The 23,679-nt window shown below is 41.7% G+C and overlaps 1 protein-coding gene across 1 annotated transcript in view; it reads left to right on the forward strand.

Annotated features, from left to right (window-relative positions):
* The window catches only part of MMS19 (MMS19 cytosolic iron-sulfur assembly component), a 466,622-nt gene that overhangs the window by 149,114 nt on the left and 293,829 nt on the right, over positions 1-23,679 (forward strand). Inside the window, exons 9-10 of the mRNA XM_078643578.1 lie at positions 5,504-5,590; positions 20,150-20,224. Of these exons, the coding sequence (XP_078499704.1) occupies positions 5,504-5,590; positions 20,150-20,224 (162 nt within the window). The remainder of the gene's footprint in view (positions 1-5,503; positions 5,591-20,149; positions 20,225-23,679) is intronic.

Below are 23,679 nucleotides of genomic sequence, written 5' to 3' on the forward strand. Positions count from 1 at the left end.
TCTGCAAGGTTTTAAAGATTTAAATTTGCAAATATGTTAATTGTTTTCTGTGGTGTGCCGGGGTGCAGTGCTTACTTGATTTGCATTGCTAGGGCATTGTAATTGCTTCTGACTGATCTCAAAACCATCACCGATGTATCCCTTGATTAGGAAACGTTTCAAAATGTATATGTTTATATACTAACCCGTTTTATACTGTGAACAAAACCTTTGTTTTTGTTTTGATACCTTCTCCTGGAAATTTTACTGCCTCACCATCTTTCTCCATTGTCTTTGACTTCTGTTTCCTGTGAAATCTAACTGCATGATTTTACTGGTGTATCTGTGCTTTCTTATCTGTCTCTAGGACAACATCTTGGAGAATTTGAAAATAAAATCCCCAGAGAACCCAAATATGACTCTTGATTGGTTTCTGCTTAGGCTAGTAGGACATACGCAGCTGCAACTTGCCCTCATTATTTATTTTAGAGAGGATTTCTGGAGACCAAGCTTATGAAATCTAACGACAATGGGACAGGATGCTTCTAGAAAATGTTGACGGGGGGCTTTGGTTTCCAGCTTGAGTCACAGATATGCACAACACCTCCCTGGTGCTCGGCCAATTTTGTATTCATTCTGTAATGCAGAGTGGCGGACAAACATTAAAAAATACAGCCACACTTGGCAAGATCCTTTGCAGCACACTTAGCCATGTAGCGCTTGATGAGAAGTGAGTTCAGTATTGTATGAGCAGCTTTCACTCAAACTAGTTAAAGACACCACCACTATCCCCGACAAGATACTGTCCACATCACACTACATGCAAAATGCAAAACGATAATACAAAACCTGGTTCAGACTTGAGAACCATTCTCGCCAGGCTCAAAAGCCACAATGAAACAAAGGTGCAACAATAGGAGATTAGTGAATTTCTTACAGAAAACATTATTGTTAGCTTCCAGGTCTACCTTCACAGACTCCATGCTGTTTCCATTTTTAGTTCTCTATTCAGCAAGATGAGGAGAGACAATCTAGTTCCTTTTTTTTTTTTTTTAAATCTTTTTATTAACATTAGGCACATTTTAAGCATACAAACAAAGCAGTGCTTGTGCGTCAAGAAAAGTTGGTTGCCAACAGTACTGTGTCTAGTACCCAACAGCAAAGGAAAAGACAGATGAGTGTGTCACAGTGACCACAAGAGTTCGTAGGGCAGTGTCTATAGACAAGGCATATCGATGTCGATGAGTCTTACCACCAGAAGGCATGCATGCGAACAGTTCAGATATAGTGCAGCTTGAACCAAACCGGGGACATGGGGTACAACAAAAGGAGGACAACCTAATTCAAGGAAGGGTAAGGGAGTCGCTTGAGACCTGCCGCCGTGTTTAGTGTAGCTGGGGGGGGCGCCAGATCCATCAGGACCCAGTGAACTCCACTTTCAGTCTTGGTTTCCTAATTCACAGTGTGCAGTTTTTTTTTTTTTAAATCTCTTTTATTAATATAAAAGGTGGCGCACTCAGTGAAAACAATACATATACTCGGCATAGTCAGGTTTACGGAACAGTAAAACAAAATCACCTTCAGTAACATTTCTGTTATGACACAATCACAATTTGTCTGTCTAAAGCCTATACTTGTAAGTCCATACATCAATTAGGTATTACTACTGAGCTTTACTAGTAAAGTAGCAGTGTTATGGTGCCCAACCTACGAAACAGTTGTGGAACATTTTAAGAAACATTTCCCCCCCCTACCCCAACTTGGTGTCATCACTCCTAAGTAGTTTGCGTACTTCTCCTCACCCAACCACGCTCCCTCGCCCCTGTGACTGGACACATCGCTACGAAACCCCCTTGTCATCACAATTAAGATCGCAAGGCATAATTCTCCATCTTAGCCATCACTCCTCCTCCCCATCAGAATCCAGGTCATCATCCTCCGGCAAGGGCTCACAGATGTCCCCCCTATAAACATTCCAGTTTGTCCACACTTTATTCCATTTTTTCGGGGCTGCCCGAAGGACATACACAGCTCGTTCCGTAACCATCAGGCAGTCCATGTTTGCAGCCCATCTGTCCACAGTGGGCACCTCCGGAGCCCCCCATTTCTGTGCAAGATCACGTTTTGCTACTGTCATGGCAAGTGTGGCCCATATAATACCATATCTGTTCAGGTCATTGGGGTCCCAAATGTTCAGAAGGCATTTACGCGGGTCTGGCATAATGGGAATCCCAAGTGCCTGGGATATGGTGCGCATAACCTGTGTCCAGTATCCCTGTATCCCGGGGCAGTCCCAGAGTGTGTGGAACAGTGTTCCCTCCTCCCCGCAACCCCACAAGCAAAAGGGATTGGGCGCTCTATGTATTTTATGGAGCAGTGTCCTGGTGTAGTAAATGCGATGTAAGATTTTTAGTTGTACCAGTCTAAATTTGGCTGAAATGCCTATTTCTTTCGGTGAAGCCAAGGCTTCATTCCACTCTGAGTCATCCATCATACCTATCTCCCCCTCCCATCTTTCCTTAAGTTTCGCCGTGGGGTCTTTTAAGTTGTTGATTAATTTTTTGTAGGTGAGGGATGTGGCGCTCTGGTGCATATACTCCGTTAACAGTCTGTCTTCAAGCGGCGAGGATTCCGGCAGAGCAGTGTCCTGCGGTATCGCTTGGAGCAGCGCGTGTCTAATTTGGACATAGCGAAACATTTCAGTGGGTCTGAGGTCATAGTGCTGTTGAAGTTGTGAGAACGGTACCACTGTGTCCCCCTCCCAAAGGTCCCCCACCGTGGAGATACCTATTCGGTCCCATTGTGTGAAGCCCTTGCAGGTTCTAAGGTTGCCCAGTGATTTCGTGTCCCACAGAGGTGTCATTTTGGTTATCTTGCCCGTCCAGCCCAGTCGCGCCTGTGCTGTATGCCAAAGGGTAGCAGTATGCCGCGTCGGGCCGCATAGACGTTTAATTTGCGGTTTACTATACAGTACCGACAGCATGGAGTCCGACCCCAATTGTGCCCAATCCGCCCTGTACGCCGGGTCGTGTCTCGGGGCGTGGATCCATTGGTTAATTATTTTAAGTTGAGCCGCCCAGTAATACATCTGAATGTTGGGAAGTGCTATTCCCCCCTCATACCAACTTTTAACCAATTTGTCGTAAGCTATTCGTGCTGTACCATTGCTCCATAGGAGAGCGGAGACCAACGCCGCTATCTGTGTGAAGTAACGTGGAGGGACAAGATGCGGGGTGTTTTCCAGCACATACAAAAATCTGGGGAGTGCCATCATCTTGAATAAGGCTGCGCGCCCCAAGATGGTGAGGGGCAGGGTCGCCCAGTGTCTAACATCAGCTCGCAGTCGGTCTAGTGGCGGTTTTAGGTTGCTAGTGAAGAAATCTGTTTCAGAGGGCACAATGTTAATGCCCAAGTACCTGAAGGAGGTCACCGGCTCCGCCAGAGGGCAGTCGGTCGGTAGGTTCGGCGCCGGGCCCTTTAGTGTGTAGATTATGGATTTGGACCAGTTAAGGGTATAGCCCGAAGTTTCCCCATGTGTGTTGCAAATGTCTAGGAGGGCTGGGATGCCACTATCAGGTTCGACCATGTAAATAAGCATATCGTCGGCATAAAGGGAGATCTTGTCCTCCCACCCCTCCTCCCACTGAATGCCTCTAAACAAGGGCGTGTGTCTGATCAGGATAGCTAAAGGCTCCAGCACTAAAGCGAAAAGCAGGGGCGATAAAGGACACCCCTGTCGAGTACCTCTGCTCAATGGGAACGTTGGGGAGGTGTGGCCATTAGATATCACCTGTGCCACTGGATTAGTATATAATAGCCGTATCCAGGCTATATATTTCGGTCCAAAGCCCACACGTGCAAGCACCTCAAAGAGGTATTCCCATTCCACTAGGTCGAAAGCCATTTTCGCATCTAGGGAAAGGATCACCGCCCTCTCAGTGAGAAGGCGAGATCTTGCCATTACCCCATGAACTCTCCTGAGGTTCAGTGCCGTGCTCCTATGGGGCATAAAGCCCGACTGGTCGGGGTGGATCAGGGTATTCAAGTGTGGCATCAGGCGGCTGGCCAGAAGTTTAGCCAGTATTTTGGCTTCCACATTTAACAATGAAATCGGGCGATATGAGGTGCAGACTTCCGGGGGTTTACCCGGCTTAGGTATAGCCACTATCGTGGCTGTACGTTGATCCAACGGCAGTTCAGCCCGGTCCCTACTGTCCAGGTACATGTCCCGCAGGGGACCACTGAGGTCAGATGCCATTGATTTGTACCATTCCCAATCTAGTTCCTTTTGATGCCACTGTGGCTCATTTCTCCCTTTGAGTACCTTCTAGAAGTCTTGTTTTTTAGTATTGATAATGATTTTAAAAAATCTATGGACAGAGAACAGGGTGTAATTCTTGTTTTGCACTTGAACTATGAATGCAGGTGGATAGCCGAAATACTTTTTCAAGTCTCATGAGTATGCGTTAGGCATGGGGAATACATACCCAAAGTTCAAATAACTTCACATTTAACTAAAAGGTGTGATGTTAATCTTTAGTTCTTTATTAAATAGCTGAGTATGCTTATTTGTTTCCTCTTCGATGTATATAGTTTGTTCATAAATACAGACCTTCATACGTAGAACTTTTGCACATCTTTGCTTCTTTGTAATGAGGGTAATGATTCATCTTTCTTTGAATCTCACTTAAAAGTTTGATTCTCCCCAGAGACATGCTTTTGTAACAATTGTATTTTCATAGGGAACACAAAATTAGCTCTACTGATGTGTATTAAATAATACTGAATAGCTCCCTATTTTGTTCTGATATTAATCATTACGATTTGCCATATAGTGTTGACCTGTATTATTCTATACATTTTTGCATAGGCTATCTTAGCAAAAGCGACTTTGTTTCATACTCATTCACACCAACTTTTGTAACTACCTTTGTTTTCCGTCAGAGGAATTAACGTCATTTCTTTTACCAGAAAAGGCCAGTGTGATTAAATCTCTTGCAACAAAAATTTTCACTGAGACCTCCGAAATAACAACATCAGTATTTGAACGGTGGACAGACAGTTGTTGAATTTTACAGACAAACTGATCGTGGTGATGGGGCAGTGTTTCAGACCGTTTTTATTTCACATCCAAAGTCACCTCCTCCACACCAAGGCAGAATCATTTGGGCTCAGATAAGAAAACATTTATTGTTTCAAAGGAAAGATTTTTTAGGGCAGGCAAAAAATATTCATATCAAAGCAAAAACTCTCTGGATAAATGAAAAACCCTTAGCCCCTACGTGATGTTTTTGAAAGAGTAGCATCACTAATCCAGTTATTTTTAGTAAATCACATCTCGAAGGATCACAGTTGAAAGTCAGCACTGTCCGTTGAAGATAGTGCCCTGGAGTTGCAAGTGATTACTAATCCAATTTTGGGGAATAATTTGAATGGTTGATTGTAATGCTTGCTTTGTGCCTCTTTCTGATAAAGGGTGAGACCACCTTAATCAGTTTATTGTACCCTCCTCCTTCTGTTACAGCCACCAAGTGACCCGCATGGTATCACCAAGGAGGAATTGATCCACGGTCTCCGTGCAGTTTTGACTTCCACTCCCCAGTTTGCAGAGGTAAATCTGATATTCATTGATGCAAAATTACTAAGACTGCCTACTTGCAGGTAAAGAAAGTTTGGCACAAGAACACTATTTTGGCTAAAGGATGCATATTGACCAGAAGGAGCCAAAAACTTCCCAAAGCTAGATTCTCATTAAAATGTGTATTTCTTTTTACATGAGAAGCGTGCAGTGCAGATGAAGCCTTCCTAAAAATAAAGTTCATCAGTTTGATGTTTTCAAAATGTTGTTATACATTGTCTCAGTCAATGACACTTAGAAATACCTTTATTGTTATTCCTGGGGTGGATTTCAGAAAATGCATTCGAATCAGGTTGTAAATAAAAGAACTACATACACATTGTTAAGCGTGAAAGAATGATGTGGAATGAAGGCAATATTAACCACATAATAAAGGTGATGCTGTTCCAACACCTCATAATAGGTTCTATATTTGATTGCAGTATGTGCCAACATGTACAGTTAAATGTAGGTATGAGACATTTTCAACATCTGAGAACCACTATGAATACTGATAAATGAGATTGAAGTTATGAAGTTTGCTATTACTCAGTCAACAAATGTGTTATGTCTTATAACTGTGATGAATATATTAGTCACTCCAGCCCCCTCAACAATGATGTTCTCCTGCACTTCATGCCCACTGGCCTATAGTCCTTCACTACAAGTCACGCGCCACTCATCTTGTGAGGTTATAATTAAAGCTCCTTACGAACCAACTCTGAGGATCAGTCAATCTAAAGCTGCCTCAAAGAACCTTACGAAACCAATTAACATAGTACAAGTGCATTTCCGGTACACTAAAGCCACCTTTATTATAATCAGGGTAAGTGTGTCCCAGCACACGCGGGGTTCTTTTCCTCCTCATACCAACCTCACTATCAATGAACGTATGGTTTTAAAGAATTGCTGGGCCCGTTTTATTGGTATGATGCTAAACAAGTAAAAAAATCGAGGCAGCCGATCCTATTAATGAGGGCTATGGGATCAGCTAGTGATAGCGGCATCCAAGTCCATCTAGCAACCTGTTGTTCCAGCTTGGTGCATGCAGTACCGTAATTTTCCCAGACAACTATTTCCGGATCACGGTGAACCCATACACCTAGGGATTTAACAGGGTCGGTGGACCACACAAGAGTAAACTCCAGAGCATGGGGAACAGTGTTCACAGTTGGAGGCACCACCAATGATTTAATCCAATTAATGCTTATCCTGGAAAACGCCCAAATCTAATCTACTCACATAGGATTGGTGCTAAGTATGTCTGCGATTCCCTAACAAAAAGCACCATGTCATCGGCATAAAGCGATATGCCTACTGGGCAATGTGCGAAGCTCAGGTCAGCCTCTCTGTGGCGCTGCCTGACAATGCAAGCCAACGGCTCCAACGTTAGGGAAAAAAGAAGTGGTGAGAGAGGGCACCCTTGCCTGGTCCCCCTGCCGATCCGAATTGGATCAGATGTGAGTCCATCTACCTGATCACTTGCCGTGGGGTCAGTATACAACAGCAGCACCCATCTACTATAAAAGCAGGGATCCCCATGCGCTGCAGTATTTGAAACCTGTAGCTCCTTTCAATAGAGTTGAATGCCTTGGCGGCATCCAGCATAACTGCAGCAGCCAAGTATGACAATGCTTTTACTGAGGTCTAAAGCAGCTTCATTTGCCTCTGAGGTGCTGGGGCCAGCATAATGTGGCAATGTTGGGAGACCTCGCCTCTGAATGAGTTTATTGAGGGATCACTTGTCCTCCCTCCTCCTCCTACCGGTAGAGCACAGGACAGCCTCGGAGATGACCATGCAGGCAGCTTCTATTGGACTCTAGTGTACCCTGACAATGTTTCTACTATGCTAGGCAAGTAAGGACAAAAACAGACAAATGCTTCCACTGTGTGCATATGAAACCCATATACTAATTGGGGTTACGGTGCATGGGTAGTTTGACTTGCACTATGCTGGAGCTCTGTGTGCAGTGTAATCTGCCTGGGAACTGACTATATTAGGACTGGAGCTCAGAGAGGCGGCTGAGACACTGGGTCAGATGTCTTCTTTCATAGCGTTTTTGTCTGCTGACTGGTCACGCTGCACATTTCACTCCTAAAATGGAGCTGCTGTCGTTGTAATACTTCTCCCTCTTCATATATATTCCAAGAAGCAGCTCCTGTCCTTCATCGTTTCAGAATGATTCGTAGCCACTGCACAAAGATAAGGCAACAACAAGATCCTCTTCTCAAATGACATGCAGAGCACTGTCTGTCTTCTTTCACGGAGATAAAACATGGAGTTGTGAAGCCTCTGGGCTAATTTCTTTCCTAAATGGTGGACAGTCTGCTACTAGTATGCATTGTAAGTGAGTGACATGACCTGCAGAGGCCCAGCATGGAGCATGTGGTGCTCAACAAAGCAATGCACATTTACTTGTGCCAAAGCTACTCTAAGAGCTGAGGCACGGCTGCTGCTGACACAAGGGGGGGGGGCCTTCATTGGGGCCTCTAGCATTGTACACTTAAGACTTCACTCCCTCCTATTAGGACAAGTTGACTGTTGCTTAAATATAAAACAGTCAACTTGTCTATAAGTGTGCCAAGCCCAGGGTTTAAACGCCAAGTGTTTCCTTTGAATTCTTATCTTGTATTTATGCTGTGTAAATATTTATAAAACAAATTTCAGTCCCCAGAATTAACGTTCTGGCTTAGTGGAATATGGTTTCAGTACTGGACAAAGCTTTGATGCTGTTCACACCACCTTGTCCTGGATCAGCATATTATCACTGTATCATTTTATTTGCAATTAGATTTTTTTCAGCCGTGCAGCATCCCTTCCAAGAACAATGGTCTTATTCCTCTGTTGTCCTTAACCCGTTTACCGCGGTGGATGCGAGCACGCAATGGGTTAAACTTGTTGTTCATTTACAATAGTCTTATAATGCACACTAGGAGCTAATTAAATCCAAAGATTATGTAAACCAACGATATGTCATTAAAAGATCACAAGTGACAATATCACTCATACTGTTCTTATAGTCTGAGCTATCAAAGGCAATGCATATACTAGGTAAAACTGTTGAAAGTCAGTGCAGCGGTGCCCTGAAGTAATGAGCATAGGGGTTACAAATAGGAACCAATTCAAGCCGTTTAGAGATTCTGTTGGAAGTGCATCTAACACCTTTCTTTTTTGTAAGTGCCCATTCAATTAAAGATGATTTGCTTAGAGTACCAACAAGGTGACATGGTGTTGGGCATTGTGTGATGCTTCTCTAGCAGTTGTTCCAGACATTGCTAGACACCTCTGCCAAATACAGCCAGGTAATACTCCTCTAATCCTGGCTGTGTACTGGCCGTTTCTGCGCAGTACTGAGTCATCGCTTCGAATGAGTATATAAAGATATGCATAGCAAAAGCTTCCCTCCTCTCCAGTATGCCACAGCAGATTGTTAGTGTCTAACTTAGACTTTGCTGTTAGGTTTATCATTTACATTTAACGAAACACAATTTTTTCAATTTACTTCTTGCCAACTAATTTAACACCACACACGTTAACGACTTGATTAGTTTAAAATATTAAGGGGCATATCATTCTGTTAGTAAGCAGGTATGTTATAAGGCTTTTCTGGCAAAGTCCATATGGCTGAACATTTGATGTTTCCTATTAATTATCCTTCAGTTTTACCAGTTGCAGTAATTCATATGTAGTAGCATTCTGAGAGAATGGTTCTTTAGTGGGGTCGACCATCTTCCTCCTTTACCTTTGTTGTTTCAAACATGTGACTATATTTTGAAAGTATTCTTCTTTCTTGTAGCAGCTGTAAGGATCTTTAACTTGGAGCCCACAGCAATAATGTTGGGACTTCAGCAGTATTTTTGGACTCCATCTTGGATATTAGCACAGCTTCAAAATGTGTAGAGGAATGACAATGATAAGGTCCATTGTTTGGTCAACAATTCTAGGAAAAATTGGCCTTACAGCCCACAGGCTTCCATTGTGTTTGCAGAACATTACTCTAATGAACCGCGGAGTCAAGCAAGGTTAGTACAAATATTTATTTAGACCCATACACTGGAGAGGATGGTAAGATCAGCTCCCATGAAAGAACATTCAAGTGACGTAAACCCCAAGATTCCAGAACAGGTATAGAAACAAACTAACAGACACAGAACATTTATGCATGAGGATACAATATAACTCAGTTTTTTATAAAAAGAAGAAAATATATGATGGCACAAATAACACAGACATAATATCCAGAAGCAAAAAGAGAAAATAGATAAATAACACCTACGCATAATCTTTTTGCTAGTTAGGTGGAACAGAAGAAGAGGCAGGTAAGTACTGGACGAGTCTCAGACTGAGCCTCAGCATGGGACCCATTGCTCGCACAATCTTTTACCTTCACCAACATCTCAGTATTCGTCCACTGGTCATCTCCTACATGAACCGATGAGCCCTTTGACCTCCTGTACAGCCTGTGTCATTCCCAGATGACTCTGACAGCCACAGTTCAACCAGTCCAGTTTGATCAAACTTACACCCTTCACTAATATTCCATCTAGTAGAGTCCATTGAGTGGACACCTTGTGAAAAGGCTGCAAGGCGCACTCGCCAAACATGTTCTCATAGGCCAGACTTTTTAGCAAACCCCTTTGTGATATGTAATTTGACTTCTTCAGGCAACTCAGTTGCCCACTCCTGCTTGGTAACACAACTCTCAACAATGATATCCAGTTATCCGCCTCTTCTCGCTCAAATCACCCTCAAAGCATTCTTCGATTCTCAACTTGAAGCCTAAACAAAGATTATACCCACTTGTTCTTCACACCAGAAATATACTCCTGAAAATGTTTTAAAATAAACCTGTATTACTTCCCACATCAGCATCACGAAAGCCCTTTGTTGCTTTATTGACAGCAACTTCAGCTTCATTACGCACATCTTTCATGAAGTTTGCTGCTGGAAATTGAATTTATAATGACTGTCTAGTCATGCCTGTCCTGGACAGAGATAACACTCTAGTTGTCAGTGTTCCAAAAATCCACCTGCCCACCCACAAAGGTGTCTTTGATGCTGTAGCTATCCTCATTAAATGACCCTTTAAATTTACACCTCGGCTCAATGATTGACTCTGACTCCCCTTACGCTTCAGCATTTTCTACACGACAAGCTGCATCATTAGCAAAGTAATCACTAATGGTACAGTCCTTTGCTTCCAAAATGAAGTTCTCAGGTGGCTTTTGAAAAATCAGCAAAGGCATTGGCAGGCTTGAGATGATGACATGTAATAAAGAAAAAAAGAATGTGATATGCCTGTTGTGCCCTAAAATGATGGAATTCTAGAAGGAATCCATCCAGCTCCATTCTTCCTCTTGTTGTGTAGTTCCTACAAATCTATATAGGATCTTGACGTTTAGACTACATAAACCAAGGGTTTGGTGTCCAGACTGATTCACACCCCTAAAGGATATGTCGGTCTGTAGACCAGCTAGCTCACATTGCCACTATAAGCCCCACAACCTTACCAAGGAGTGAATAGTTTCTGGCAACTATCAAACATGACAACCCTGACCCCTCAGGGATCGTGGATACAGTACTTTTCGCTCAGTCACTCGTGCTCACTTTGTCTCCGAGATACATAGAATAAACTGTGGGGTTGTTTTCAAGAACTGTTTATTGAACCAGCGTCATTCTAGTATAAAATACATGTGCTGCAACAACCATTAGACAGAAACAGATATATACGATTATTAGGACCAACAGAGTAAATAAAAGGTAGAATTCTACCATGGTGCTAAAACATATACAGGCATATAGATACATAGCAGTAATCATGAGTACTCCTACGATGCAGACCCTAACTAGATGTAACCAAGTGTACCTAGTACCCAAGTGTGCCCAGCATGAATGTAGTTGTGTAGCCAAGAATCGCCCTAGGAAAGAGCCAACCCCATTACCTGATGGGAGAGAACAAAGGACGTGTCTTGGTCTCGAGTTGGACACCCCGCAAGGGATGTCAGACCACTGCGTGCTGGAGTGTCTGTGTGCAGGGACTTCAGCATCTCGTGTCAGCATGGAAGCTTCTCCTCTGGTTTTCTAATCGAAGAAGTGGTACTTGTATACCCGAAATGTACCCTCAGGGGTTCTACCTAGATGTTTCATGGTACTGTCGGCAGGTCGGCCAAGGATGACGATAGCAGTGACTTTTGTACAGAGTTATTATGCAGAAGATGGTACTCCTGCTATGATACTAAGAATCCTCATGCATAATAAATTAGGCTAGTTTTCGAAGAAAACCACACAACATTTATTTGGTGCCTAACTAGGTAAAAGGTCAGCGCCAGAGTCGTTATGTAGAGCAAGGTAAGACAAATGTATGTAAAAGATTGTGCAACTACCTAGGCCTATATTAGGGTACAGTTCATTATGAAGATTAGAAGCACTGACGCCCAGATGCAGTTTCCATCCACTTATATATTGTACCCACTAAACATGACTCCTTTATTTTCCAGGTAGGTTCTCTTTTTTGATCCACATAATGCCTAAATATATTTATCTGTTCTTGCACAAAATGCTTGTGAGATATACAAAACCGCAGTGTTTTTTGCTCTCGCTCTCCACAAATGGCCTAATATTATTATGGTAGCAACCCCACAGATGTGCACACATCTGTTACATCCCGAGAGGATGAACATATTTCTGATTTCTAGCCTGCAAGATCCCACATTTGAAATTATGAAATTCTTTTGTAACCTAGATATTAGCCTTTCATTGAAGTCTTTAAAATGCATAGCCACATATTCTCCAGTAATAACATGTGCCCTTTGAAATGATGAATTAATCTATCATCGCAAAAGTATGAGTTTTTTTTCTGAACACCAGGAGACATTCACAAGTGAAAGGTGGAAGTATCCAAGCGAGTATTATACCCCTAGAAAGTTCATTTGAAAGCTAGAATGGGAACTAGAAATTTACTGAGATTGGTACATTGGCTGTTCCTCAAGAGGTTGGCCAGCAATCCTTAAAAGTGGTGGAAAAAGGATTTTTTGGGACGGTGTATGAAATGAATGTTAAAATCACAGATAAATATGATTGAACTCTAATGTGTTTCTTCCCCTTCCCAAGAGCTCTAGTTCCCCTGGCGCAGTTTATAAGGAACTTCATGCCATTCAGTGCCCTGTTCAACAACCACCCCTTATGAAAGTCAGTTGGCCATTCAGATTTTGAATCTGTCCCCCTTTAAAAACAGTGCTTAGCATTTGGATACCATTTGGAAGTGTTGAAAATGCCCTTTAGATAAGCTCTTGTACTGATGGGTAAGTTTTGTTAGGCAGTCCCTTAATTCATCAGACCCTTTTGAAGTTGAGATCTCTAAGCCCCAGATTTAGCTTGTGATGTTTTACAGAAGGACTTTCAAATGTAGGGTGATCACCTCACTGCAGGTCACTGTTGACACTGTATCCAGTCCTGAACCTTTCACTTTCAAATCATTGACTCCAGTTCTGTTAGTCTAATAGTTCCATGGAAGCAAAACAAGACACGAAAAAAATGTATTAGGCTATCATTCAAAAATTCAGGACTGGAATCTGTGTCCCAAAAGACATGGAGAGAGAACTTATTCAAATGCTTCCTTGGGTAAAAGATCTTTGAGTCGAGCAGGGAGGACTACATTTTCCCCTCTCCACCCCAGATCCACCATATGAAAAATTGAGATCCTGGTAGTTAGCGTCTGTATATTTCAGCATTCTTTTAGAAAAAAACATATCCTTATGTGTTCAGTAATTTTCATGGTTTGAATATATGGAGTTTCTTTGGTTCCAGCATGTGCAGATTTCATAGTTGATGCATATGCAATTTCCATTATCGTATTTGCACTTTCAATCGGCCACATGTTTCTACCAGTGTTTTCTATGTGTTTGTGACCAATGTGGTGATATGTGAACCGATCTATGTCGTAATAGGTCGGTTTGCGAATTGCCAATTCCTAGTGAGTGATAAGTCAACCTTGCCTCCAAATATTGATGAGATAGGTCGCAAATGGCAGCCCACTAGAAATCCCAGCCATCACAGGGATGGTGGCCTGCTGAGTTTGGCAGATCACAATGCCTGTGATTGCTTTTACATAAAGTAATTTGTTTAATGCAACACATTTTCTTTAAAGGAAAATGAGATACCCTTTAAAAAAACAAGCATTTGCAATGCAATAGGTCTCGCATTAGGAAAGTTTGAGCTATTGGTCTTGTAAATGAGAATTTTTTTTGATGTGTTGGTTTTGAAAATAGCGAAATTAATAGCTTTGTCATTTACAATGCCAATACTTTTAACTTTTGCAAATTTGACACCTATAGCATTTGTAATGCAAATTGTGTTGTATTTACGTGACTTAGATGTATTGATATTACAAATAACAATGTTTTTTGTTTTTTTTAAATAATTAATACTTAAATAAAAGTTATTGTAATTTATAATGGCAATAGCTTAAACTTGAGTAAATAACTTTTGTGAAGATTATGTTCAGTGTATTTTATTGTGGCGAAAATCCAAGAAAAGAAGTGAAATATTAACATCTTTTTGTGACATTTGTAATAAAGCTTGAAACATTGATGGAACATATTTGAACCAGTTGTTGTTGAATGGTTGCACACATTGATGCTGTGGTGGCGCTGAGTGATGTTGTGGTGGCGACGAGTGATGCTGTAGCGTTCAGTGATGCTGTGGTAGCGCATAGTGATGTTGTGGTGCCCCTGAGTGATGCTGTGGTGGTGCTGAGTGATGCTGTGATGATGCCATAGATAGATAGAGTGAGTGCGATAGATAGAGTGAGTGCGATAGATAGATAGAGTGAGTGCGATAGATAGATACAGGGAGGACGATAGGCGTTGGATAGATAGAGTGAGGATGATAGATAGAGTGAGAGCGATAGATAGAGAGACAGATAGAGTGAGAGCGATCGATGGATAGATAGAGTGAGGGCGATAGATAGAGTGAGGGCGATAGATAGAGTGAGGGCGATAGATAGAGTGAGGGCGATAGATAGAGTGAGGGCGATAGATAGATAAAGTGAGGGCGATAGATAGAGTGAGGGCGATTGATAGTCAGGGCGATTGATAGTCAGGGCGATTGATAGTCAGGGCGATAGATAGTCAGGGCGATAGCGTGAGGGCGATAGATAGCGTGAGGGCGATAGATAGATAAAGTGAGGGCGATAGATAGCGTGAGGGCGATAGATAGCGTGAGGGCGATAGATAGAGTGAGGACGATAGAGATGGATATGAGGGAAGGGTAAAGAAGTGTGACAAAGATGGATCTGATGAATGTGTAAAGAAGTGTGACAAAGAGATGGATCTGAGGAATGGGTAAGGAAGTGTGACAAAGAGAGATGGATCTGAGGAATGGGTAAAGAAGTGCGACAAAGAGATGGATCTGAGGAATGGGAATAGAAGTGTTACAAAAAGAATGCTTGAGTATTGGAACAGCTGAGCTCCACCAACAACAGTTTTTCGCTCAGCTCATGGGATCATAACGTGCCATACGCAAACAAGGAACTTTACAGCAGGTATTTTAAAGGTAGATAGACAGCCTAAAATTATTGTTACTTACTGTTCAGTACTGAAATCAGTTTGACCGAGTACAAGGAAACGAACTTGCGGTGCAAGGGGTGTATCTAAAAACCAGCTCTGGCAAAGCCAATAGGTATCAACTTTCTAAGATAGTGATATTTAGTCATGCTGTACAGCAGGGGTACTCACAGACATTTGCACAGGGGCATCAAAGTACGGTCGGTGGTGTGACAGAGGGCCGCCCTGATGCCAGAGGGGTGGTGGTAGGGGTCTGGGTGGGTCAGAGACTGTGTGAGGAGGTCTTAAAAAATGTTAAATAAACGGACAAGCATTTCTTTGCAGGTTAAACATTTTTTTCTGGATAATAGTGCACAGCAGCTTGCACTGCTGTTCACTAGAAGGAGGCCGCATGTAAAGGTTAAGAGGGGCACAAGCGGCCCCCGGCCCCTACTTTGAGTATCATAGCTGTACAGCATTGCGGTTGCTGAGCATCATGGCTTATATTTTTGTTTAAAAAAAATATACATATATAAACACCATTATGAAGCCAACTGTGTCATTTTGTAGGAGCATGCCTATATGCATGCCTAAAAAATGCAGAAAGTACTTTTCTTATTTACCAATATCTTATTGTGTGGTAATTGCTTTATATAGCGCTTACTACCCCTGATGAGGGAGAGGCGTTGAGTCGCTTTTTCGGCGAGTAGCACTCTACTCCGAAACCCATAAAGGATTAGTGATGAATTAGTATAGTGAAATATGAAAGTAATTTGAGTGGTGGATATGATAGTTAATTATTTGGATTAAAATGGATAGTGGAGGGATAGAAGAGGGAAAAAAAGGTTTTCATTTATATAGTGCTTGCTACCCCTGTTGGGGTGTTGAAGCGCTTTTTTGGCCAGTGCTATTCCAGAACCCATAAAGGATTAGTGGTGAATTAATATAGTGAAATGTGAAAGTATTTTGAGTGGTGGATATGTTAGATTGGTAAAAACAGCACAAAACGTGATTTGTTTTTACTTTTAGCACAAAGGTGCTCAAAAGAAAGAAATCCGATAGAGGTAGAATAGAAGAAGTGAGATAACTGATCCCTGAGGGTCACTGCAGAGTGGGCTGTGGAGAGGGAGTGAAGGTGAGTGGGGGCCTGTTTTCTGGCGTCTGTCTTTGAGTTAACAGGCGATTTTTTTTCAGAGTCTTTCTGTAAATTTCAAGGCTTTCCAGCCTGAGAATGAGTGTTTGGTGATGAGTTGTCACAGAAAACTTATACTAAGTCCATAAGGCAGCAGTGGAGTTGTTTTGTCCTCTGTAAGGTTTAAGTCCTCCAAGCTGGATATCTCTTTTAGGTCATTCTGATTTTGTGCCTCTGGCTGGTGGGAATCCTAATGATTCCTCTGTCCGCAGGTTGTTTCCCAGGGTGAGGTTAAGAAGATGTTCTAAGACCTTTTCTAAATCAGCTTATCCAGGCGTCTGGAAACTGGTCTGTAGTTTGCTGGTTTGGAAAGTTAAAAGTTCATGGTTGAGAAGGGTTCTCGTGTAGGAGGCCTTTTGCTTGGATTTTTTTCAGGATGTTACTTATTACCGATTTGGCACAAGTATTCAGTGTTTGATTCTCTCACATCTTTCATTGGTTGCTCGTGGGGTGTGCGAGTCACACATGCATTGTATCTCGTGCTCCTTCACAAGAACATGCTTGCCTCTCTCTCTCGCTGTCAAAGCGCTTAGAAGCCACATATATTTGGTGTATAACCATGTATAGAAACAAAGTATTGTGTTCTCTCCTAAAGCCTGCATCCACTTCATTCATACTGCAAGTATTTAAATGTCTCCCTCATTGCTCCTCTCAGTAGTTTGCTCTGCTGCAGAGAATCCCTATGCCGGCTCCGCCTTTTACCATCGATCCGTACTGTCTTTCTAGCTGATAGACGAGCTTGCCTTTAAAAACTGCTTCCTCCAAGCGCCTGACCAGAGCCTTACCATACGAATCTGTGGTGCACAGCATGCCGGCAACAGGAAAGATATCAGTGATGAACCAGATAATAATTGTCTTTTTTTTGGAATTGAAAGTGCTGAGAGAGTGGAATTTTGCAGCTTCTGCAAGAGCCGTAGAAGGCGATCTAGATATAATGGAGGTACTTGTGGATGCTGTGAATGACAGCGGTGGAACAAACGAAGCAACAATGAGACACCCCCTGTTGAAAAACTGCAAGGGCCACGTAACACGTGCAGCAACACGCACGCAGACACAGGGGGCGGCCACACGCGCAGACACAGAGGCGGCCACACACACATGCGACACTGATGTGCAAACAGGCACCACGTGCAGCCACACACACACACAACACTGATGTGCAAACAGACACCACGTGCACATGCACTGTGACACTTACCAGCCGACAGCCACACAATTAATCAATGCACTCACATTGGCACAGATGCATGCACAGTGACACTTGCACAAGCAGACTCTGGGACACTCCTACACAACGACAGGAGCGGCACTACTAACGCACTCAGCGTGTGTTGCCTACGTAGAGTGCGCACCCAGGCACAACAGTTCTGCCCGCCAATGCCATACTCTTACGCAAGTACCACAACCGCGGGACGCTCACACCATCGATGCGAGTCTCACACTGCACAAGCCAACAGGTGACCGGGATCACTCCAGCACGCGATGAATACATATGCCAGGCTCCCTCGAAACAGGCAGCAAGCAGTGTGACTGAAACCGCAGAGCCATGTGTAAACAAACGCACGCGCTGTACGGCTAGCTCAGAACGTTGTGAGGGTATACCACGGTGTGCTATACAAATCACATTTCGTGCAACATAGCAGCAATATTTATTTAATTATATGTGTGGGTGCAAACTGCAGTGTTATAAAAAGCCATGTTTAAGAGGCAGTGAGTTTTATTTCAAGGTTCCAGTACAATATGGGTTTTTTACACTGGGGGGACCTACATTCATTCTGATTTCCTTCCTGCAGCCATTTAATGTATAACGCATGATAGATAGTGCATTTAGATAATGATAGGTCCACACCACTCTATAGAACGTCACCATAGCCCACAGTTTATTTATCAAGCTGTTCATGAAAGCGAAGCAAAACCTGACCGTTGTAATTACAATCAGGACCTCTTGTTAGATGAACATAGTAGGAGCAGCTTAAACAAGTCTTCTTTAAAAATAAGCTGCCTGTGGGAGGCTGATGATGTGATGACGGGCAGAAATGAGAAGCGGCCGTGAAGCAGGTGGCGGGGCAGTGGAACTCTTTGATGTAGCTCACGGCCGTGAAAGTGCAAGAAATTAGGGGGGAGGAGAAGTGAGGCCAGCGCGCACTGCGCACGCTGGGGAAGCCTGTGGGAGGGAGGCTTTGATGTGGGGAAATGCGCGTGCTTGTGTTCAAGTGATTTCACATGAACTGTTTGAAATCCGACCGATGGTTTGAGAACTTATTTTGCCCACTAAAATTCTCCCCTATCCATTCCTGCGGAATGGGATAGGCTCGACCTAAAAAAGAAAAGTGTACGTTTTATTTTTTTTCAAGAGTACGCAATGATTCATGGGATCATTGCCTACTCTTAAAAAAGATTTTTGTCAACATTCACAAAGGGGAATGAGTCCCTTGGGGACTCCTTCCCTTTTGCAAATGGCTTACCCCCTCTTTTGAGGAAGCGGTAAAATATTAATATTTTGAGGCCCGAATTTGGTTGCAAAACATTAATACCTACCAATTCGATTTGGGATGCTCTAAACATGCCCCTTCAAAATACTGACTTGGTATTGGTCGCAAACCTACATTGTGAATCAGTAACTGAAACGCAATTCGTGATTAGTACATAAAAAGGACATTTCTGTGATCAGATTCTGTTTATCAGACTGTTTGCGACTGCAGAAATGCTTCATACATCTGTCCCATAGTCTAACTGTGCAGGTCATTGCACTCGATTCCTTCTGTTGCCTTAAAGTGAGGCTTATTTGGAGAGTAATCCTGTCTCCGCGCCTTCGTTGTGGATGCAGGAATCGTGTCTAGGCTTGTTAATGCAAACTCTTTTAATCTAGGGTTTCCTGCCTGCTTCACCGAAAAACAGCAGGAAGTTCACAACATGACTGCACATTTGGTTATACAACTTACAGAAATTTGATAAGGTCTCTGAAGCAATCTTAATTGACTGCTGGTTGGCCTTCGAATTCAGTTGAAGGTGCTTGGTTTTGCCCTAAAAGCCTTTCACAGGATTAGTCATAATATTCTTCAGAGTGAACTAACTAGATATTTCCCCAAGTACCATTTTTGGACGGGATCTCTCTTCCTATTTACTGTTCCTTGAGGTAATTCAGCTCTGTCTGGAGGCCGTCCGCTTCCTCCGTCAAGCCCCCACTATTGAGTAAACCTCCTTTTCAGTTGTGTCAAACTGAGGCTCATAGTGTCCTTAGAAGAGCTCTGAAACCCACTTAGTCTTAGTCCTCTTCTTGGTCTTAGGGGAAATGCAAATCCCAGTGCTATGATGCCTTCTTGTGAACTTTTGCACTGTACAGATACCCAATCCATTAATTCCCTCTTTCTGTACTGTAAGCAGAGCCTGGACAGCCAGCCCTCTTTTGTTCGGAGCACATCATACAAATGCCCCAAATGCTCTTTGGATGTTGTTCTGCCCTCTCTCCATTTACCAGATATTTCCAGCTACCACTAAAGGGACCTAGGTAGTGTGTCTGTTACCTCTAGCAGATCACAAGAGTGTAGACTACACAGGGTAGCTAGAGATACTTATTTTTTATATCTCCCCTTAAGTTACTCCTGGCCTGCATCTGACGAGGGAGTCATAACGTAAGCTGCAAAGACTTGCAGTACGAATTTCCAAATTATGTAATTTTGGAGTGATAGTGTGGTAGCCTACTGAAAAGTCTTTTTGAACTATGAACTAGATTACCTTCTGTGACTTACATTTTTAGGTTAACAGCTTCTGTGATTCTTTTCTGCAATTGAAGTTAATTATAATAATATATGTTTTAGTTCCTTCTTCCGCTGCTGGTTGAAAAAATGGACTCTGATGTGCAAAGCGCAAAGTTGGACTCCCTGCAAACTCTGGTAAGAAAAATGTTATAAGTGGTGTTTTCTACATTCTATCTACATTTGAAGCTAAGAATATTTTTCTGACAAAGTAAACATTTTGCATTCTTTAAAAATGAGCTTGTGTGCGTCTGTTCTACAGACATTATTGACCTATTTCTCTCTCATAGTATCTTCTTTCCTGCAAAAAAATAAATGTCCTCTGAGGTATTTTTCCTTCTTAATTTCTATTGGGTGTAGCGTGTCAACCATTTAAAGTTGCTTAATCTTTATGTACATGTGGGTTGTTTGGAAGGAAGGCAATATTTATTGATTTATGGATGGAAGGTAATCTATGCTCATCTTCCTTTTTCTTTCTGGGTGCAACCTGCCCTTTGCTTGAGGTATTTCCACACTGGTGTCACATAACTCCAATACACATTTAAATTGTGCTTCATCTGCATTATGTATTTTAAGTCTTTAGCCTTTCCCAACCTAGGGCAAGTTTTGTTCTTGAAGTAATTTAAGGAACCTCAGTGTCCCACAAAAGGAACTGTATGTCCTTTGTGTGATCTTGACTTTAGTTAAAGCAAGAGTGCTACTTTACCCAAATCCTGTTACACTTATTCTAGCTCTCTGCAAATGCTCTCTTTGTATTCATGGTATTGCTCGCACCTGGAAAACAAATTGGGGCATGTACCATCATGTTTAGTTTTGAATTAATTTGTTATACCAAAATGGGGATTCCACAAAGCCTAATGTGGTTTGGTTAATCTCTGTTGAAAATAAAAAATTGGCCATTAAATGTTTTTATGTAACTGAGGATTAAAAGCTTCCTGTCTTTGGGGTAATTTTTGGGAGTTTAATTATTACTCACGATCATGGACACTGTTTGATACATGCCTCGCTATATTTGTATCAAATTCTTACTAATGTAATATTGCATCTGGTGTCAGGAAACATAAAATCAGTGCATTTAATCAAATATTGATGACTTAAAAACAAAATTGGCCATTTCTAAAAAAGTTAAGGTATTAAGTAAAAGGGTTTCCATTAGCACTCAATTGAAATCTTCAAGGGAGATCTAAATGAGTGATGGCATGGTGTTCTAGTTTTGGAAATATTAGCCAGCAGTGAAAGTTTCCGTTCTTGTTCAGTATTTGCGATGTGACACCTTTACTGATGCCAAATAAATATTATGTTCTGCATAAGTTGGAGCTAATAGTGTGGAAATGTGATCTGAAGCCTTTTTCAGAACAAAACAGTTAATAAGACTTAACAGAATGCAATTGCATATATTGTACTATAAGAAATACTGTATTTTCAACGGTTCGTGTGAAACACTTTTGATGCCATGTGGTCTTGGCTTGTATTGATTTCTAAGAACCTACATTTTCCTCACATGTATTTCAGATTCAACTTTGGAACCACTTACTTGTGCAGTAGAAAACCATTTTGTTGTGGTCCATTTAATAGGGCTTGTGACTTTTGAATCTTGTCCTCGGGTTATGCATTATACAGGACATTTTGGACTAGTGTGTGGAGTTAGGGATAGGTCTAGCCCAAAACTCGGTGCTTATCTAGTACATTGTGTCTGTTTTGGACGGATAAACTAATATGTAATATGTTTAGGATTACAGTAAGAGGTTTTGTCTTAACACGGAAAGAACAAGACCGTAGTCTTGTCTTGTCTCAGATCACTAATTTCAGAAAGGAAATAACAAGCGTGTGTAGTAGGGCGTCAAATTTTGTGCAGAGTTTAGCAACCATAGCAGTAATGTTTCACCTCTGTCAGGACTGAAGTAACATTACTTGAGGAGACCTACAGTGTTATCCTGAAGCCTAGTTGCCTTTTTTATAGTGGATTATTGGACTCGTGCCTGATTTAGACTTTGATGTCAAAATAAATGCTAAATTATTTGCATCCACTAGAAGCCTTTTCTCAGTCATGAAGAAAGTATGGTCGAGATATGAAATCATTGCATTCTCCTTTTTTGACATTTGAAATTTCGGGCACTCCCTTTCTCTGTGTCTATTTAATGTCATAATCTTTAGAACAATCTCAGAGTTTGCTGTGAATGAGACACAGCCTCCATTGTTAAGGACTTTCATGATGCCAAGAGACCAGTCTGGACTGTCTAGCCCTTTTGTGATGACAAGCAATTTAAAGAAATTTGGTTCTTAGAGCCCTTGCTTTGATTGCTCCTGGCTTCAGAATGCCTTTATAAACTTGATTTGCACCTCATTGAGAACATTTTCATTGAGAAAAGTTTGAGTTAGTGCACAAATAAACGTGGGAACTGTGTGAAATGCTGATGCATATCTTTATCCTTCACCTGTCAAAGAATAGCAAACAGTATCCTTTTGAATCGAGCACTGCAACCTATGAGCCTTTTCATGTAATTCACTATAAACGTTTTCCATTTGTCATGCCTGGCTTGGAACTGCAGTGTTGATCTTTTTGACTCTTTCTTTGACTCACATGTTACAGGATCTACAAAGACCTTCATTCGTTTTAAGGTCACCTGACCCCTGCTTCTGTTCTTGTTTTGAAAGTGATAAGTGTATTCATCTGACCATAGTTGCTTCAAGTGGGCATGGAGAGTGAGATAAAGGGAATTTATTATTGGTGGAAAAAGTCTGTTATCTGTCATGGTATCTTCTTTGATAATTAAAAATACTGAAAAGTTTCCTCCGTAATATCACTGTAGCAAAAACAATCTCTGCTACAAATACATCTTTAAGTTTGTGCATTTCTCTCCTTAATATGAATGTGTAATGTGCATATAATTATATCACCACATCACCTAGAATGTGGTAAACCTGAGATGTTATATAGTCCTAATTACCCTATTTAGGAGTCCAACTTTTCTGGACAAAGAAATCACACCCCTCGTTTGTAGAATGTTTCATCATAGGAGACCTTTTGAACAGATTTTCTTTGTCACAGTGAGTTTAACCATATATAGGGAGCTCTTAATAAACTAAATCTTGACAACATAGGTGATACATGTGTTAAAATGATCTCAGGTATACCACTAACTAATTTTAATGTTAATACCCTGTTTTTAATCTTATTCCAGGTACCAACATTAAAATTACTTGATTGTATCCGTGAGATAATTTTAACACATGCATGCATGCCACACACTTTTCATTCAGAGCCAAGAAGTTACAATTCTGAACTTTTTTCCTGCAATTTTCGAGGCTAACTTATGTTCAGTCTGATGGAGTTCCTGAGATTCCGGTCAAACACTCACAGTTTCTTAAACAATATCTCACAGCAATATCTTAGAGTGTACCTTGTGAGCTGCAGAGAGGCCAACGAGTATATGTTATGTATAGTATTCTTCACTCAGGTATATGAAATCATCTTGGATGTTTGCCAGTTTATTTTATTTTTCTCCTGCTGATCGTAAAGCAAATACTGATTGTAAAGTAGGCTGTGGGATCAGACTGTTTCCTTCATACTCCCATTAATTATTTGTATTATC

The sequence above is a fragment of the Lissotriton helveticus genome, chromosome 5_1, assembly GCF_964261635.1.
Source record: "Lissotriton helveticus chromosome 5_1, aLisHel1.1, whole genome shotgun sequence".
Lineage (NCBI taxonomy): Eukaryota > Metazoa > Chordata > Amphibia > Caudata > Salamandridae > Lissotriton > Lissotriton helveticus.